The sequence below is a fragment of the Stegodyphus dumicola genome, chromosome 3 (genome assembly GCF_044657685.1).
Source record: "Stegodyphus dumicola isolate Sdum_Otavi_A_Nest chromosome 3, ASM4465768v1".
Lineage (NCBI taxonomy): Eukaryota > Metazoa > Arthropoda > Arachnida > Araneae > Eresidae > Stegodyphus > Stegodyphus dumicola.
The window spans coordinates 29,071,191-29,092,331 of NC_140770.1; the positions used below are offsets into that span (position 1 = coordinate 29,071,191).

Genomic DNA, 21,141 nt, shown 5'->3' on the forward strand with positions numbered 1-21,141 from the left:
TCAAAATTCATGGAGTGGCCTTAATAATTAATATTAGTTTCTAACAAAAATAAAAGATGGGTGTATTCATAATTGTTGAAAAAAATCACAATTTAAAGTTTTAATATATTTGAAATTACGTTCAATTAAAATCTGTTCATGCACAAATAAGGCATGGATGGAAAAAAGAAAAAGCAATAATATAATGAATAATGATTAAAAATATAAAAAATATACTTTTTAAATTAATTAATTTGCTATCGATTTATTTTCATATAGAAAAGCATTAATTAAGTGTATTATTATCAGAATTATTTAAATGAATAACTTCTAGCAATTTGAAATGTTCTTGAAACGTAAATGTAAATTTTCTTTTCTTAGCATTTCCTGTAGTTAATATGTTTCATTTCTATATAAATTGGTACATTAAGATGATTAGAAAATTGCACATTGTTTAAAAAGTTGTCTCTATTTTATCAAAAATAATTAATTGGATATGAAATGGTACACAATAAACCACTGAATAATGTAACTCTGAGCTGCAGAAATGTGCATAAAAGCAGATCTTTTTCATTAAGTACATTGAAAAATATTTAAAAAAAATTTTTTTTTTAAATCACACAGCATAATTGCTAGTCTATTTTGTCATGTATTACCATAAATATTATTCTGCTATAGAAAATCAGGGTGAAGTGCAGAATCGCCCTCTTATTCTGCATGTTTTGTTTGGCGCTTTTTTATAAGAGTAAGAAGACCTGGATTTTTGTCAATTTCTTTTGACTTTTTAAGTGAAAATACATCAATATGTATATGGACAAAGGGAGTGCACAATACCGAGATTGTGCAGTTCTCTGATGTTAAGTGAAAATAGGTTGATGTGTACATGGTTACAGAGTTTGTGCAATTCTGCACCAAGCAGTGGGTGATTCTTTACTTTCCCCGAAAATCAAGATTGTAAAAAAAATTAAATTATAAACCCAGTTTAATTTTAGTATACAGTACACACATGATTTGGCAATATAAATTAAGGGTCCCACTTCAAGGATGCCGTTTTTGAATATTTTTTTTATTTTTAATAAGAAAAATATTGTTTCTAACAAGTTCAATAAAATTGGTTTGTGCCTGTTTTGAAAGCAAATTTGAAAGTTGAATCTACCTTTTGCTTTAATCTTAGCGCATGGCATAACAGGATTTGGCAATATTATGATGAGCAGTAAACAAGTAATTTTGGTATTGGTAACAATTTTTAAAACCGTGCCAAGGTCGTACTGTGTACTACGATTTTACCCATAAACCCTTTTAATTTTAATGCAGTGTCATTGATGGGAATAGTAAATAGATGTAAACATAAATTGTACCTGAGAAATATTTATTGTAATACGTATAAAATGCTGTCACTTCTGCTGGTTTTACAAGATAGTTTTTCAGAGATTTTCATTGAAACTCATAAATTTGCAAATACGTTTAAGAGTTTGATGATACTGCAAAATTTAAAGTTTCTTCATAAAAAGCAATGCTATTTTAGGTTCAATTGCTTAACGTATTTTTGTAATGTAGCATCAAAATATTTCAGCTTTTGTCAAATGAAAGTTAGTGATGAACATTTGTTTTTTCGGTTGATCTTTGGATTATGGTAACTTGGCGATTTTTTGGCGAAAATTTGGCAACCAACTCTGCTACAGCAACCCTCTATTTTTTTTTTTTTCACCGCCATTTTGTCTTCACGAAGTAAAGACATGTTTCTTTTCTTTTTATTTACTCAACACTTTTTCCAACAATCTACTAGCCGAATTACACTGATGCTAGAAATTTTATGTAACAAAACTGCTTAATCATGACAAATATTAACTGCAAAATTGGGAAAAAGTGCAGAATCGCAAACTTCTTACGCGTTTTTCAGAATAGCACATACACATAAACCATTTACACGTCAACTTATTTTTACTTAAAAAAACATCCTAGAATTGCACAAAAATGGCATTGCACACACTCTTAACTTTATCCATTTACACTGCTATTTTCTCATAAATTACAAAAATTTGCACGAAAATACAGGAAAATTTTCTTAATCTTTAAACTCGGTAAAAAGCACATATATGAAATTACCTGATCGCGAAAAAGTATATACCCTTTCCAAGGATGAACATTTGCACGTATAAAATAAATAAAATATCCAAAAGCTTTTACCTCTAAATTATCTATTATATTATAAATGTCACCAACAAATTTATACGCAAACATTAAAAATAGTTACAAATACTTAGTGTCAAATATTTAAATTATTTCCATACACGTTTACTTAATCAACTGAAACGTATACCAAATTCCTACAAACATAAAAGTCACAAAATAACTATCATTTAATTAAAATATCACTAAACCATGTACACGTCGACTTATTTTTACTTAAAAAAAAATCCCAGAATTGCACAAAAATGGCATTGCGCACACTCTTCACTATATCCATGTACACTGCTTTTCTGTCATAAGTTAGAAAAATTTCACGAAAATGCATGAAAATTTTGTGAATCTTTAAATCTGGTAAAAAGAACATGTATGAAATTACCTCATCGCGAAAAAGTATATATTCTTTCCAAGGATTAACATTTCCACGTATAAAATAAATAAAATATCCAAAAACTTTTACCTCTAAATTATCTATTATATTATAAACATCAGCAACGAATTTATACGCAAACATTAAAAATAGTTACAAATACTTAGTGTCAAATATTTAAATTATTTCCATACACGTTTACTTCAACTGAAACGTATACCAAATTCCTACAAACATAAAATTCACAAAATAACTATAATTTAATTAAAATATCACTAATCCATGTACATGTCGACTTATTTTTACTTAAAAAAAATCCCAGAATTGCACAAAAATGACATTGCGCACACTCTTCACTATATCCATGTACACTGTTTTTTTCTCATAAATTAGAAAAAATTCACAAAAATGCATGAAAATACTCAACGTATACTACTCAAACGTATTCCAAAATACTACAAATATATAACTCGCAAAATCACGATCATTAAATTAAAAAACACTACTTAAAATATAAATAAGCACATACATTAAATTAATAAAAATTAGATTACAATCCTAATTACTTTAAACTAAATTATTGCTAATAACAATTTTCCAATAATACCATATTAATTTATTTACTCCTTACATTTAGTACTGTAGCTAGCATTACTGTTGTTCTGTAGCTAGCTGTTGAATATTTTCTCGTAGAATTCTGGTGATTTAGATGTAAAGAAATGCTCATTCAATATCTCAGTTATTGAACCATACTGAATATTTTTCAGTGAAAATTTTAATGCAAAAAATCATTAATCTGTTTGTAATAAATTTATTACATTTTTCAGAGATTAGCTATAAAACTTGACATTTAGTTTTGAAATAAAATATTTAGCACTTGTCTTCAGTAGTCGCCTTGGCAAGAATAAGCAGCGGTGCCACAATTCAGGCTTATGAAAGTGCAATTTTTTGCCAAATGCATGAAAAAGTAACTGATTATGGTAATTCCTTCAATGTCTACACATTGTAAGTTATTTAATACATGCATTAGAATATAGACATTATAATTATTTAATATGTACATTTATAGAAAGACTTTAAAAAGAAGTTGTATTTGTTTTAGATTTTTTAAAATTATATTTGAATGACTTGTAAAATTCTACTTTTTATTTTGTTTACTACATTTTTTTTTTTAAGAAAATGACATAATCAGAAAATTCATTATTTATAAACTCTTTTTGGTGGCCACAGATCAGCAATTACAGTTAACAATGCCTCAAATGCATTATCAATGCCTATTTGATGGTTGAACATTAGGTCAAAATATATTTCAGGGTACCCCTTGGTGATTTTTTGGCACCATTCCTGTTTATGGCAAAAGCCCTTCCTAGTAAAATGGTGTCCAAAACATAATTAAAACAAAAAATATATGGCAAAAGTATATTTACGGGTACACCTTTGGCGAAAATTGGCAATTTTTGGCATTACATAGATACCAAGTTTGTGCAATTCTATGACTTGTTATTTTGGCTTTCTGTAGCTGTGGTTTTTTGCACTACACTAAGCCAAAATAACAAGTCAGACAATTGCACAAATTCGGTATCCGTGTACCACCAAAAATCGTCAATTTTTTCCAAGAGGCTCCCGTAAATATATTTTTACCGCATAATTAAATATTTGTGGTGAGAAACTGCTATATTTGAAAAGCGAAAATTTGCATACTTGGAAGAAGTGTTAACTATGAGGATATGTGAAAAACTGTTGTATTTTGAAAGCAACAGTAAAAAAAATACCTATGCTCCGATTGGTAACAGTGCACGTTTGTTTCTGTTGCATGCGCAAATCTGTAACCGTTTATTTCTCACCAATTTAAAAACCCACTAAATCACTTTTGCTAATGCCTTTACAGAAGACAAGTACCAAATATTTAAACAGAACTTTGATTACTGAAACATAAATACAGTCAAAAGTCGTTAATTCGGACACCCATAATCCAGAATGATCTATAATCCGGACGTCAAAGCTACAAACTTTCTGCGCATGCACGTAAAACCTTTACGGCTGCGAATATGCATGTGCGCATGCACAAAATGCGTTTACACATGCACGTTTAATGTATAACGGACGGTATAAGCTAAGCTAAAATTATCTAATTCAGTTAATGTTGCAGATTGCGTTGTTCCTTAATTTTCGAATTGGATCCGGCTTATTATTTTTTGCAGACTGTTAAAGCAATTTTATAAAAGTAAGCTTGAACTTTCGATTATGTCAAATAGAATTTCCGATATATATTTACTAATATGTAAAGGATCTACAATGCAGAAGTATATTTCGAAGTCCATTAAACAAAAAGTAGAATTGCTGAAAAAAATGGATAAAGGCATATCCTTTGTTTATCTAACCATTCCGAAATCTGTTTATCAATTTCACGCTGCTCTGTGGGGAAGGGGGGACATCGCAGCACACAATGAATTGGAAGTTGATCTGTTATCAGGGTCAATGTTCCTTCTTACCTTCTTCGGGAACATACAAGGACCTGACTCGGAACAGAGAGCTTACTAAAGCTATGTTCACTAATTGTGGTAAGTAGACAGGATACAGACGAAGGGTATACCAAACCCTTTATTTTTCTCTATATACAATAACTTCCGTACTTCGGAATACACTGACCCGCTACTTGGGGTCTAACGTAAAAGTATAAAAATAAAACTAAACTCTAATTTAACTTTAGAATAAGAAACGTGGAAGATTGGCCTTATATTAACAGGAAGCGTATGTAGTACATAGAACTGTGAATACTATAATATGTTTAAAATTTATCAAGAGGATTAAAACCTCTGGCCTGGAAGGCAAACAGCAACTAAGTAACTTCTAAGGTAAGCGGCCTGCTTCGACTCACTGCTTCCTCTCTCTTGCTTGGCAAAAAGCCACAACTTAAATACTTGGCGTTCGCCAGACAAACTTTGCATAAAAACCTTAACGCTTATAATTCTGGCCGGAAGTAGAAAATAAGAAATGATAGTAAAGATTTAAAATAAAATAAACGTTAGTAAAACTTAAGATCCTTACATACTTCCCACCAGAGTTAATTAGTTTGAAACTGAGGTCTAAAACGACCTTGTTGAAAACTTTTAGCTCTAGAATCTAACGCGAGGCCAATCTTTTACAAACATACTTCGCTAGAAACTAGAAATTTAAAAGAAAGAAATTTGTTTTTTTTTTTTTTTTACAATAGCAGCTCCCAGGATACACACTTTTTTTTCATCTGTACTGCATCTAAACAGGAGCTTTTATTCAATTCTGGTTCCTTCCAGAGATCTGGAAGGAAAACTAGTTTAATAAAATGTTACACAATGAAATGGCAAGTAACATATATAATTATACTTCTCTTAACATTCTTATTTCATTCATGACTATTTTAATTATCTCTCCCCGTGCTCTCTGACATGTGTTGTAAAAGAACACCAAACACAAATGTGTTTCTGTCTACGTGTTCCACACTTCCTCCTACAATCAAAACACTAACGTGTTAAAATTCAACATAACAAGACCACTTAACACACCCTAATTTCAACTCTAAACCCTGAGGTACTATTCTAAAAGTGGCTAACTCTAAAGTGTAGCGTCAGAGAGCCTAACTACATCATTCGACCTTTAACACATATTCGCCATGCTTTAGTCTTTTTACAGTCACACGAATAAAAAAAAAAAAAAAAAATTTAACATTCACTTTTACCATATCACGATATTTCTTAACATTTAAAATAACAGTTCACATTGTATATAAGAACATATCAACATGCCGTTAATTTTACACATTTGAAAACATACATTAGTAGTACATTGTTAACTTCTATTCTTTTCAAAGCAAGTGCCAATTCTTTCTACATTGAAATACTACATTTCAAAAAGTCTTTCAGACTAAAACTTCTCTCTTGCTAGAATGTTTTAAATAAAATTTATACAATAACTTTTTTCAATATTTAAGTCTTTACACAACGCTATTATACATCAACTTTAGTTTTACGCGCGAGTAATTGAAAAACATAATACGAAAATCGGTAACAACTCATTTTTTGCCCTTTTGGCAATAAAGGTAGACCTCGCATGAGGTAAAACTTCTTGAAATCTGCCACTTGCAGTAAGAATGAAAGATTAACTTAAGTTTGCAAAGTAACATAAAATTTTACTTATCTTTGTGATATTCGGACATCCTTTTCTGGGCCCAGTCTTTAAAGGTATTGCAGATAGTAGTTTGATTTATCCTCCTTCTTGTACGGGCTCGCCCTTCAGTGCCTTCCTCTGGAAGCTTCCTTTTTTCACCAGTTCGGTCACCCTTGAATACCTTCTTTTTCTCCTCTGCTTGTGGTCTTGGCCGTTTGATGGCACCTGGTCTTGGCGGAACCGGGAAACTTCTTTCGTGTGCCTGCTTGGACCTCGTTGCTGGCCGTTAAAATTTTCCTTGTAACTTTTCCTCCGCCGCTGATGGCCCTTCCGTGGTTCGGCGACATTTACTGCGGAGAGTCCTGTCGGATGAGTAGATCTTCCGTTTTAGAGCCGGGTTATAGTTGCCGTCATTTCTCCTGGTTCTCTTCACATACGTCGTCCTTCTCCCTTCTTCATTCTGGGGGTGTTCGTGAACTCTCTTTTCTGGACGGTGGAACGGCTTCTTTTTCTTGCTACCTTCAATTTTTCCACGGGGAAATTTTCTTTTCGCTTGTTCCTGCCTCTTAATGGCTTGCCCTTGTACTTGTCGTTTTTCCACCTCTGGAGCTTGTGCCTGCGGTGTCTGCCGTGCCGGATCCTGCAAAAGATCTGAAAATATTTGCATTTTATTACGATCGAAGTAGGGTTTGATTTGATCAATGTTTGCGGATCAGGTTTCACCCTTTCTGGCTTTTAACACTACTACAGCATGAGTTATTTTTTCTATAACATATGGTCCTTCAAATCGTGGAAAAAATTTGGCAATTTTATCTTCTGGTGCTGAAGAAAGTGAATGCTTAATTTTTAAAACTTCATCCCCTACTTTATAAGTTACTCCCCGTCGTTTCAAATCATAATAGAGCTTCTGTTTTCTTTGTGCTACTTCCGTATTCTTCTTTGCTTCCTTAATTAGTTTTTCTATATCACCCATTTTAAATTCTGGGGCTCTTTGTTGCACATAAAATAATTTATCTAACGGCGTTATAATCTTTCTGCCTAAAAATAACTCAGGAGGAGTTTTGCCCGTTGTATCATGTTTTGCGGTCCTAAGCGCGAAAGCAAATTCATTGACATAGTTATCCCAGCTTTTATGAAAATTTTTAACATAACTACGAATAATTTTCACTATATTTCTATTGACCCGTTCCGCTATATTTGATTGCGGCCGATACGGGACCATTTTTAAATGACGTATGCCCAGTTTTTGGCACATGTCTTCAAATATATTACTTACAAATTGAGGACCATTATCCGATATAACTTTTAGGGGCGCCCCGTATTTTAAAATATATTTATTTAAAATAGAATCAGTAACTAATTTCGCGGAGGCTCGTTTTAAGGGAACAATCTCGGTCCATTTACTAAAATGATCAACCATAACAAGGAGATAGCGACTTTTATTTAACTGACTTTTTGGGAAAGGGCCCAATAAATCGATGCCAATTATTTCATTTGGAAATTCGGATTTAATACTATTTAGAAACCCGGCCGGGCGGAAATTAATATAATTAACTGCTTGACATGTTGGGCAGGACTGGACATACGCCCTTGTTAACTTTTGCAGTTCAGGAAAGTAGACTGCCTCGCGTACGCGTTGGATAGTTTTTCGAATACCAGCATGATAAGCTAAAGGGCTGTCATGGAGCTCCTGCAGGATATTTAATCTAAGACTAGCTGGGATAACAGGTCAAAATTCATTGTTGGAATTCGTAGTTTTTGTATAAAATAATAGACCATCTATTAGTTCGTAATGGGCCGCCCTATTTCTTATCGCCACAATATCTTGGTGGCTAAAATTTTCAGGATCCTTCAAATACTCATAAATGCTTCCAAACTCAGGATCCTTACCCAGTTCGGTTATTACAGTTTCTCGGGAATTTATTGAACATGCTGTGAGCATTGCCACCTTTACGGTATTCCCTTGTTCATCTATTTTAATTCTTGATAGGGCATCTGCTACGATATTTTCCTTTCCGGGGGTATGCTTGATTACCAGATTATATTCTTGCAGCTTGAGTGCCCATCTTATTAACCTTGGGGATAAATTTTTCCCTGAGTACAATCTAGTTACCGCTGCATAATCAGAGTACACTGTTATTGGCGCCTTCCCAAAATAGACTCGGAACTTTTGCACTGCTAACAGAACTGCAAGTGCCTCTCTCTCGGTCGCGGAATAGTTTCTTTGTGTTTGATTTAAAGTTTGGCTAAAAAATGCCACGGGCTGCTGATTTTGCGAAAGTACCGCTCCTACCGCATAATCCGAAGCATCCGCTGAAATTTCTAAATTCTCATCCTTTTCAGGAAATTTCAACACAGGGGCTTGCGTTAATGCTTGTTTTAATTTTTCGAAAGCACTATTGGCTTCGGCCGTCCACGAGAATCTTGCCTTTTTCCTTTTTAATTTTAACAATGGCTCAGCGATAGCCGCAAAATCTTTTATAAAGGACCTATAATATGAACAAAGTCCTAGAAAAGAAGAGAGCTTCTTTGCCGTGTTTGGAGTCGGATACTTTTGTACAGCGATTATTTTTGATTCATCTGTCTGTAACCTAAGTATTTTAATTCAGGGGCTGTAAATTTGCACTTTTTGACATTAACTTTTAGACCGGCCTCATTTAATAAAGAAAACACCTGTCTTAAATCCTGTATATGTTGGTCGAGATTACCACTAGTAATAATGATATCATCTAAATAGATAAATGTGGACTTTCCAAGAACAGGTCTTAACACAATGTCCATGCATCGCTGAAATGTTGCTGGGGCGCCTGAAAGGCCAAACGGCATTCGCAAAAATGCATAAGTGCCAGACTTGGTTATAAAAGCAGTCTTAGGCACGTCCTCAGGCCTGACCCCTATTTGAAAATAACCATTCGTTAAGTCTAAAGTCGTCATAAATTTGGTTGATTTTATGTTCCTTAAAATTTCTTCTATGATCGGTAACGGATATACCGGATATTTCGTTATGGAATTTAATTTACGGTAATCAATAGCGAATCTCCACCTTTTTGGATGCTCCAAAGGATAATCATTATTTTTCTTACATAAAACCACCGGACTAGCATAACTACTTGAGATAGGCGTTAGGATCTTTTTACGTAGCATATCGGTAATATGCCATTCTATAATTTTTTCCTTATTCTTATCATACCGGTATGGTTTTTGACAAACCGGCAATGCATCTCCGGTGTCAATACTATGGTTAGTAACCTGAGTAAATCCTGGAATATCACTAAATAAGGAAGCAAATTCACTTACCACTTGTCGGATTCTATCTTGCTCGTCATTAGGCAGGTGGTCAAGATTTAACCTTGGCGGTTCAACCTTTTCTACACGCACTGGTTTCATCGTCAGCTTAAGGGACGCTGCATTAAAATCCAGTGTAGCTTGTGCGTCTGAAAGAAAGTCTATTCCTAGGATTAAATTTGCTTGCAAATTCTTTACTATAAAAAACATCACCTTTACTTGTTCGTCCTTGATTCGGATGTACAAAGGTACTTTACCTACGCACTTACATTGTTCTCCTTGCGCCGCTAATACTGTGGTATTATCCGCATTATATATGTGGTATTTGCGAAAATACTTTCTAAAAAAGACTTCTGCCACACAGGAACACTACGCGCCGGTATCCAGGAGTGCGGTGGCCGGGATATTATTTACCAAGACTTCAATCTTCGGAAGAGTTAAATTTTTCACCATTACTGTATTTAACTTGTAGGAAGAGGGGTTTTCGTGGTCTTCGGATTTCCGCACCCTCTCGTCAGCAGATATCCGTTTTAGTTTAAATTATTTTTCCTTTCGGTGCTTTCCTTCTTTCTCCACTGGCCTTGAGACTTTTTTCCTGGGTTGCTATTGAACTGTCGACGTTCGCCGGCTGTTTTTGAATGCTCGGGTTTCCTTGCCCACTGATTCGCTTTTTCTCCGTAGCCATGTGCTTGAGTTTGCTGTAGTCTTGGCGTACCAAATTGGTTTCGCTGTTGATATTGGCGTCTTCTTTCGACGTCCGCCGTTCTTCTACTTTCAAACTGCATTCCTAGCTCAAATAACTTTTCCAGTGTAGTCGGATTTCGTAATTCAATAAAGTCTTGCACTTGGGGTAGTAACCTCGGCAAAATCACTTGAATTATTTCAGGATCCGGACGGTTTCCATACAAGAGCTTGAAAACGTGAATTTTTCTTAAAATAAAGCTCGAGAGGTTTTCCATTCTTTGTTGATATATACTGAAAAGTTCTGTTTCTAATTTCGCACGATCCCTTACAACAGGGAAGGCTTTTAGTAGGGCAGTCTTGAAATTTTCGTAAGTATAGGTGGGACTTCCTGCTTGACCCAAGAGACTTCTGCCTATACATTTGAACCAGTTAAGCGCTTGGCCCCTCAAAGCGCTGGTAGCTAAGGTAACTTTTTTAAACTCGTGCACGGGGTAGAGCATGAAGTGGTCATCCAATTTTTCCAAAAAACTGGTTACTGGTGAGTTTCCATTAAATGTTGCTTCTGGTTTCATCGAAGCGCGCATGGTCTGGACGATGTAACCAAATCCTTCCAGGGCGGCAGCTGGCATTTCTGGATTCTGAGCCGTTTCTGCAGGCAGCACAGGTTCTTCTTGAAACTCGGCCATGGTTATTCTTCTTCGTTGGGCACCACTATCAGGGTCAATGTTCCTTCTTACCTTCTTCGGGAACATACAAGGACCTGACTCGGAACAGAGAGCTTACTAAAGCTATGTTCACTAATTGTGGTAAGTAGACAGGATACAGACGAAGGGTATACAAAACCCTTTATTTTTCTCTATATACAATAACTTCCGTACTTCGGAATACACTGACCCGCTACTTGGGGTCTAACGTAAAAGTATAAAAATAAAACTAAACTCTAATTTAACTTTAGAATAAGAAACGTGGAAGATTGGCCTTATATTAACAGGAAGCGTATGTAGTACAGAGAACTGTGAATACTACAATACGTTTAAAATTTATCAAGAGGATTAAAACCTCTGGCCTGGAAGGCAAACAGCAACTAAGTAACTTCTAAGGTAAGCGGCCTGCTTCGACTCACTGCTTCCTCTCTCTCGCTTGGCAAAAAGCCACAACTTAAATACTTGCCGTTCGCCAGACAAACATTGCATAAAAACCTTAACGCTTATAATTCTGGCCGGAAGTAGAAAATAAGAAGTGATAGTAAAGATTTAAAATAAAATAAACGTTAGTCAAACTTAAGATCCTTACACTGTCAGCACTATCCTTATCTTCAAGGCAGATGTTTTTATTTTGTTTGGCTTATAATTCCTTACTAAATGTAGTATTTCATCTCAATGTACTCCATCTTTGATATGATTTAAATCAAATTCCTCGTCATTATAATTCGCTTCTGATAGCGAAGAAAGTGACTCAGAAGTTATTGAAAACGAAAAAATTTCTATTGACCTATTAGTCGGTATTCTCGACACAGCAATTATAAGACTTGGACAGCGGAACTTTGTAACTGAACAAGAAATTATGTCTGTTTATAGAATTAAAGAGAAAGTATTATCACATAAAAAACGAAGCAATTTAAATAACTTACATTGAAAGAAATGTTTAATAAAGTAAACAAATAAATATGAAGCCTTTTTTTTTTTTTTTTTTTTTTTTTTGTAAATTTTGATACCCTTTAGATCATAATGGTTCTTGATTTCATAAATTATGGTTTCATATTTTTAATTTTATAATTTCTGCATGCCATCTTACCAGATTTAATCTGATGATCTATAATCCGGAAAAATTGATAATCCGGAATTGCTGAAGTCCGGATTAACGACTTTTGACTGTATATTGTAACTTTGAACTTTTTTTTTAACTAGTATTGAATTTGAACTGGTATTTTTCTCAGTGAGTCAGATTTTCAGTTAATCCACTTTTTTCTTCCCCCCCCCTTCCCACCTTTAAAATCAGATTTATTTGAATTTTGCTTATCAAAATTTAATTGTGTTATTTGGATAATTTTTGCAACCAATAGTTATTCTTTAAACGCTTGCTTGCTTGCAGGGCTGGAAAACCACCTGTGGGACTTCATCTTGATGTTTTGAAAGTTGATAAATTAATACAGGTAACATGAATTTCAACTTTTAAAAAATAATAAAGTTTAACAGTTAAATATTGCCTTACATGTTGAGTATAGGTAACAAATTGTTTTTTTTTTTTTTTAAAGATTATTTTTGATGAATATTTTATTTTCCATGTTCATCTGTGTTATTTTGTATTTTTATGTTTACTAATAACTTACACAGCCAGTGCTTAAAATAGTGTTGTCTGCATTTGGGTTCATAATAGATTAAATGAACAAGTCTGATAATAGGTTAATAAAAATGTATTCTTATCAAAAGAAATATATTAGAATGCTTGAATTATCCTCAGAGATATTCTTACACATATTCACAATATCACACAGCATAATTTTTATTTATACTTCAAACTACTAAAAACATTAAAATACAACACAATGTAAAGCGTTATCTAAAGAGAAAGCTAATTCAGATATCTTATTTTGCACCGAGCTAAACAAATCGCAATAACAATGACTAAGCAACTGAACTCGGATGCTCTTTGTTTGGTCTTTTATAGATTTCAACCAGTCGTGAAATATTTCCAGCAATTTCTGGAAAGTGATAAGAGGGTGGGAATTGCAGTTGCAACCAACATAGTAGTAAATTACATTTATTCAATTTAAATACAAATTACCAAGATATCCATTTATACAAAGTTAAATGCACATGCTCCTGTATTTGTACTTTTTCTGTATAGCTTTCTCTTAAAATTTGTCTCACACTGCATTGCACAAGGAAATACAACAATTTTAATTATAATTCTACTAAAATTAGCTATCTAAATATAAATTCGTAACAATAGTTGTCATAAAATGGAAAATTTATGTAATGATTTTAATGGGTCCAGTTAGTAAAATTTTATAAAAATATTTAAAATTCTAATTAGACATCTTGTGGTTTACATGTATTTTTATTTAACTTATTTAGCTTGAAAAGTTGAAAAATGTCCTTAAAAACTGTGTTTATTGCTTTTAAATCACTTGGTTTATTAATCAGTAATAGACAGATTAAATTTGAGTGTTAATTATCTTATTCTTTATTGAATAGCAACATACTGGTGCATGGAAGATAAAAAGTATTTTATTTCCACTAATGGCAGCATATTTCTTTTAAATAGTTGAGATTGATTAAAATTCAAAAAATAAATATCCTTTATTTTGTTTCAAACAGTGTTTCCATTGCTTGCTTTCAAATCACTGATCTTATTAATTGAAAACTTATCAAATTTGTACAAAGTATGAAATAAATAAAAAAACAAATTCTGGCATTTGAGGTGCATATTCAGTTAGAGGACTTAAGTGTATTCAAAATATGGTGGCCTAGGTGCTGTGTTTTTCTGCAGTATGAAGAACATACAAACATATGTACAAATAGATTCTTCATTATTTAATAGTAGAGATGCATGCAGAATATATTAGAGGTTTTTCTCATTTTCTAGCTTGATAACGGATATTCATTATTTTTTATATGAATAATGTTTCTTAATGGGTAATTTTTTATCTTATTTTTTGGTATTTCTAGGCTTACTTAGGTATTTTATTTTATTTTTTTTTTTAGTGCAATAAATGCTTGATTATCCGGAATGTGCAGGATATGCTAGTTAAAAATTGTGGTATTTTTTGGTTAGTTGGTCACAAATCCTGCCAACTCTTTTTCTTTGTGCACGTGTGTGACTTTTAGGACTACTTGCATAAGTGACAAGAACAGAATGGCTGTTAACCAAAACAAAGTTGAAAACATTCAAGAAATTTACCTTGAGAATTTTCTGAAATTGATCGTTTACTTCTCTTCTTCACATAAATTCAGCAAGGTACGTCTCCATGAGCTGATGGGCAGTGCGCAGTGTTTTTTATTTCTCCATTTGGTTCTGCTCCAGAATCATTTGATTTTTTTTGTGTATTTACACCAGTTTCGAAGTCAACAAAATAATAGCTGTGGTTGACTTTGAAATGTTGTAGACTTGTTTCTTCAATTTTAGTGGTGCAGTAACCCTTCCAGGAATTGGAATAAACAATAGATCCTTCTTCGAAATAGATTTATATTGCATCTAAGAGTACTAGTAGAGAACAGTTTGGAACCTTAAATAGGAAGCATTCATTGATTTGGCGGCAAATACCACCTAATATCTACTGTTCCGGAAGAATTCAACCAACATCGCTCTTTCATTTGGTAAACAAGCTTTGTCAATTTCAATGATCATTTCAAGACCACTTTTTTATTTATTTACTTATTTATAATCTTAAAGATGTTAGAAAACGTAATATGGACATTTCGAACCGCATGTCTTTACGAATGCTGTTCTTGCTGCGGCAGGTAGAAACATTTCATTGCCATCTAACTTCACCAGAAAAATAAAATTTCATTTCATGATTTTGGTTACATGTTGAATTTGTTGCCAATGTCCTTCCTTTTTTAAAAAAAAGAAATGGCCTCTTCTTCGCTTCATGAGAAGTCTGAGCAAACTGAGCTTGGCTTATACAGAATGCCTCTTTCCCCCCCAAAAAAAACTGACATTGTAAACAATTGAACTGAAGTATTCAGACTAAAAGAAGCTGGGAAACAGAAATACTCATTGTTGATGAAAGAGTAAATCTGTTTAACTTGCTTTCATGGACCCTCTGCTCAAAAAGCATTAAATTATATAGGGGATGTTGAATAGAATTTAGGAAATCCTTGGAACATTCAAGTCTAGGTGCTGCATCTTACTAAATATTAATTTAATCTTCTTGCACAAAAGTACATGTGAAGTTTTGGAGCCAGAAAATCTCTCTTGAGACCAGCTGTGCTATAAATTATCTTTCAGTGTTTACAGTTTTTCATCTTCAACGTCTGTGAAGTGCATATTTCAAGTTCTAATTTAATACTTAAAAAGTGAAAAGCCATTATCTACATATCATACTGATCTCTCACTTGTTAGCAAAAAGTTAACATTGTAAAATAATGTAGTCGAATATAAATTAACATAGGCAGATAACCCTCAAGTGCTTTGCTGTGATCAGTTAAAACAAATTAAACTAAACCATGAGGACATACAGACAAAAGTCGTTAATCCGGACTCGTCGGGACTTCGGCGATTCCGGATTATCGATTTTTCCGGATTATAGATCATCAGTTTTAATCTCGTAAGATGGCATGCAGAAATTCTAAAATTAAAAATATGAAACCGTAATTTATGAAATAAAGAACAATTATGATCTAAAGGGTATCGAAATTTACAAGAAAAAAGCTTAATATTTATTTGTTTACTTTATTAAACATTTCTTTCAAGGTAGGTTGTTTAAGTTGCTTCGTTTTATGTGATAATACTTTCTCTTTCATTCTATAACAGACATAATTTCTTGTTCAATTACAAAGTTCCGCTGTTCAAGTCTCGTAATTGCTGTGCCGAGAATACCGACTAACCTGTCAATTGAATTTTTTTCGTTTTCACTAACCTCTCTGTCATCTTCTTCATGTTTTTATCCATTTTTTGCAGCAATTCCACTTTTTGTTTGATGGACATCGGAACATACTTTCGTTTTGTAGATCCTTTGGGAGCTCCAGTATCGGAAATAATAAGCCAGATTAAAAAAGTAATAAGCCAGATCCAGTTCGAAGATTAAGGAACAACGCAATCATCAACATTAACTGAAATAGATAATTAGATAATTTTAGCTTATACCGTCCGTTATACATTAAACGCGCACGCAAAAACGTATTCTGCACTTGCGTACACGCATATATGCAGTTGTAAAGGTCTTACGCGCACGGGTAAACGCCTATGCGCGTGTGTCAATGCGGCGCATGCACAGAAAGTTTTAGCTTTGAGGTCCGGATTATAGATCATTCCGGATTATGGGTGTCCGAATTAACGACTTTTGACAGTATATATACAATCTGTCTATTTGGATACAAATACTAATGCTTAATGTGTTTCCACATATATACAAAAGAAGGGGAGAAAGTATTTTTTGCATTAGCAAATGAATATTTGATCCTGGTTAGACAAGAAAGAGATAGTATTTCTACTAAAATTCTATCTGTTTGTATATTCATTTTTTATCTGAATAAATAAAGATATATTTTTACCTTTTAGGTTACATTTTGCAGGTGCATTCATGAAGATAAAAAAATAATTGAAGAACATAAAAGTTCAATCTGTGTTATTTTAGACATAATAGAACAATTGTTTTGCATATTGGAAATGGATGATGAACGCGCATACTTATGCGACCAATCAAACTAATCAGAAACAAAATCGTATAAACCAGTGGTTTCGAACTTTTGTAAATAAATCTTGAATAAATTGCAATTTACTTTATAGGATACCAATGTAAATTTTGTATGCTAATGAAAATATTCAACATTTATGCAAATTATATTAGAAATTAAGTTTAATATGGTAAATTTCAAAACAAGGTTTTAGGTAAAGTCCTATTTCATATTCTTTGCTTCAGCTTCGTGTTCTTTTGAATTCTTTTGCCAGCTGCAATTTTTCTTTTTGGTAGCAACAAACTGAACACTGTCTGTGAGGGTTTTTTTTTTTTTTTTTTTTTTTTACATGTTTTTGCCAAGAAGGTTAACAAAAGAAATTTAAGAAAGATTCAACGGAGAATTCTTCCTCGTATTATTAGTGGTTATAGAACCTTAAGCTATGAGGCTACTTTTGTTCTTGCAGGAGTTTCGCTTATTGATTTTGAAATTGCATATAAGAATAATATTTTTGAGTCATTGGCAACTCATGCTTCGGAAGACTGTATTAATGGAATTGTCCCCTTCACTGATCTTCCTCATCCAGCTTCTTTAGAACCCATAAATTTCTGTGGTTATAAAGAGACTGCTGAAATAAGTTTTCATATGGTTTTCTTTACAGATGGCAGCAAGATGAACAACAAGGTTGGCCTTGCATTTGTTCTTTTTGAAGGCCATTCCGAGATTTGCTTTCTTAGACACCGCATACGGAATGAATGTACAGTTTTTCAAACAGAACTTCTGTGCATTTATCTTGCCGTCAAATAGATCCAGGATCATGGGACAACATTCTCAAAGTACCTTATTTGTTCTGATTCTCTTTTGAGAAGATTCAACTTTTGAAAAGTATTACCAGCTGCGATAAATTAGTTATTAAAACCCTAGTAACTGTTAGTTCACTTAGAATTAGAGGTATTGATATCTGCTTTGCTTATGTGCGTGCTCATCATGGTTTCTACGGAAATGAAAGAGCTGATTTCTTAGCTAAAGATGCCTTAAATTTACCTATTGATATCAAGATTAGCATTCCAAAGAGCTATTTGAAGTCACCAAAAAGTTCCTTCCTTCTATTTACCATAGACTGAATTCCGAGTCTTTCCTCTCGTTAAATTTTAAAGTGTCTCAGTTTTTATCTGGTCACGGTAAATTTGCAAGTTATCTGTTTCGTTTTAATCTACGATCAAACAATTTATGTGAATGTTCAAAAAGAGTTCCTCAGGATGTGGAACATTTGATTTTCTCGTGCCCTACATTAGATGGCCCTAGATTATGCTTACAGTACGATTTGAAAATGTTCGGAGTGACTTGGCCAGTGAACTTATCTGTTTTCGTGAAGTCCAGACTGCTGTTCTCTGCTTTTGTTCACTTTATTTTTGCATGTAATTTTTAATGTTTATTTATACATGTAACCTTAATGTTCTAACTTACTTCTGTTAACTTACTTCTGTAAGCCCCGTGTTGTACATATGTGGTGCACGGGGAGTCTATATGTTCTCAAAGAAAAAAAAAAAAAAGGGATTAGGAGATGTGTGGTATGCAAAATGATGCATTCTCAGAGGTTGAGAGTAGAACTAGGTCTTCTAAATGTATCACATGTATCTCCATCTGAATATTTTTGGATATGCTTTGCTCAATCATCTGTGTTCTATACTCCAGGAGTTTTAATTTTTGAATTGAGTTGTTCTTTCTGAAAAGCGTTTCACAGATTACAGAAACCTAAACATTTTGGGTGGGTATGAATCAATTCAAACATTAACTGAGTTCGTATTCATCAGTGCCTGGAAATGAGTCTGAATAACAATCTGTTTTGCCATTGCTATCTTCAAAATAACGAAAATCTCTTTCACTATCAGAAATATTATCAGGAGAATGATATGCTGTATCAGTCGCTAAACATTTCCAGCAAGCCACATTCTGAATATAAAAAGTACAAATTATGTGAAAACCTTTTTCCACATTTGAAAAATAATAAGAAAAAAAACTTCATTGACCTATGAGCATCTGCAATCTGTGATGGAAGTAATCTTTAATAATTTCTCTCCTAGTTTACAAACTTTATCAAAACGGAAATATCAAGCTTCAGTAAAAAATAGTTCTTAGTTATTTATCTACATACAATTTTTTTTTTTTTTTTTTTTTTCCATTGAAGAAAAATTTAATATGTAAGAAAAAGAGACTAGGTCATCATTATTATTCTCAAGTTTTGTTGCACTAAGAAAATGTTCTCTAAAAATTTAGAAACTTAAGAATTTCTCTGAAAACTTAGAATTTCAACTGCATGCACTTGGGATTCATAAAATTATGATTAGGTTTATTAGTGTGTCAGCATTAATGACTATCACATCTCTGAACTCCAGACATTTTCCACTTTTTACTCCATCTACCATATTAATATTTGGTAATCAATCCGTAACTGGCTTCCACTGGAGGTTAAATATATATTCACTGCATCTTTTCAGCCCTGCACAGTCTTAAAAGGAATGCAAATTTTTGATGGTTCTGTAAATAATTAAGGTTTGCTTCAGGACTTAATTATCTGGCTTAAAACATGTGATGGTTGACAGTTATAACCCCAATGGGACTTATTTCCCTCGTATTTCATTCTCATGTCTTCATCACTACTACGAATAAGTTTATGTGTTAGGGATGCATAATGGCAAACTGCACATTGAGTTGATCAATGTTAACGAATTTCGCTTAGTGCGCATGCTCGGTGGTGTACCGTTGGCGTGGGAGGAAACGGCGACTAAGGGGGGCAACCCTACACAAGCCTGTTAGTCATGTTGTTTTTACTTTTTTACAATTGCAGTATTACGGGAATTTGCATGCGCTTCTGTTTCATTTCGTTCTGTTCTATTTTGTTCATAAACATTTAATTTAACATCAGTTATTTGACTTTAATTCAGTAATTTAAACTGGATTTATTCCTTAATTTTTGACAGTATATATGAAAGGAATGTATAGTAAATGCTCAATTGCTTTTATTCCTCAGAAGTATAATCAATAAGCATTCAGCTAATATATCTTGTAATATTTCCTGTTTTGTAATCCTTCTTAAACAAAAATGTGCGTAGTTTGCAATCGATAATTATAATCAAAGTAATGAAGCAACTTACAACCCAACAAATTTTAAAACCCCGAACTGTTTACGTGTAGATAACACAATATCAACCATATACCGTGTTTATCGTCTTTTAAAATTGCACCAAAGTTGTAATTGCGCCAAATTCTATCTTGGGCATGCGCAGTTAGCGAAATTCATTTAACATTGATCAACTCAATGTGCGGTTTGCCATTACGCATTAGGGATGGTATGGTACTATTTAGGAGGAATTTGGATAATTATATGGGGAATAATGATTTTTTAAAATTTGGTGATAATTCATTTATTGATCACTCTATATAATATCCTAATAAAATTATTTTATATGTTATTTTAATTATAAAAATTAGTTTGCTCTGTAAGATTTAATTATTACTGTCTCTCTCTAGTAACTCCAAAAATTGATAAAAAAAAAGTGCAGAATTGCATAAATTTGTACCTTTTAATCTTTAAGAGGTTTAAGTTTTTATTATGATGTATATTTTAAATAGTATTACTGTATATATGATATATTTACATTTAATGCATCATTTATCTTTGCTTATAGAAACTGATGATTGATGAAAAGAAATGTTACTTATTTGGTCGAAATCCTGAATTAAATGATTTTTGTATTGATCATGCTTCCTGTTCAAGAGTTCATGCAGCTCTAGTATATCACAAGCATTTGAACCGTACATTTTTAGTAGATCTTGGAAGTAGTAAGTGCTATTCTTTAGTAAATGGTATTCAATTCATGTTTACAATTTTTGAAATAAAAGACTTTTAAATGAATAAATAAATTACTTTTAGACTTACTTTTAGATATTTAAACTAAAAATTTCATTTTTAGGTAAATATAAATAGGGCTTCATAATTTCTGCATTAAAAAATGGGAATATTGGAAATAAATAAATTAATTAATTAAAATAAAGTCCAAAATAAAAATTTTGCATTTGTTTGTAAATGAATACATAAATAAAAGTAAACAGATATATGTATATGTATATAATAAAAACAGAAATTTTTAA

General features: G+C 32.8%; 1 protein-coding gene across 1 annotated transcript in view; it reads left to right on the forward strand.

The window, feature by feature from the left end:
• Nucleotides 1-21,141, forward strand: part of NiPp1 (nuclear inhibitor of protein phosphatase 1) — a 36,317-nt gene that overhangs the window by 401 nt on the left and 14,775 nt on the right. The window contains exons 2-3 of the mRNA XM_035364048.2: nt 12,740-12,800; nt 20,679-20,832. Of these exons, the coding sequence (XP_035219939.1) occupies nt 12,740-12,800; nt 20,679-20,832 (215 nt within the window). The remainder of the gene's footprint in view (nt 1-12,739; nt 12,801-20,678; nt 20,833-21,141) is intronic.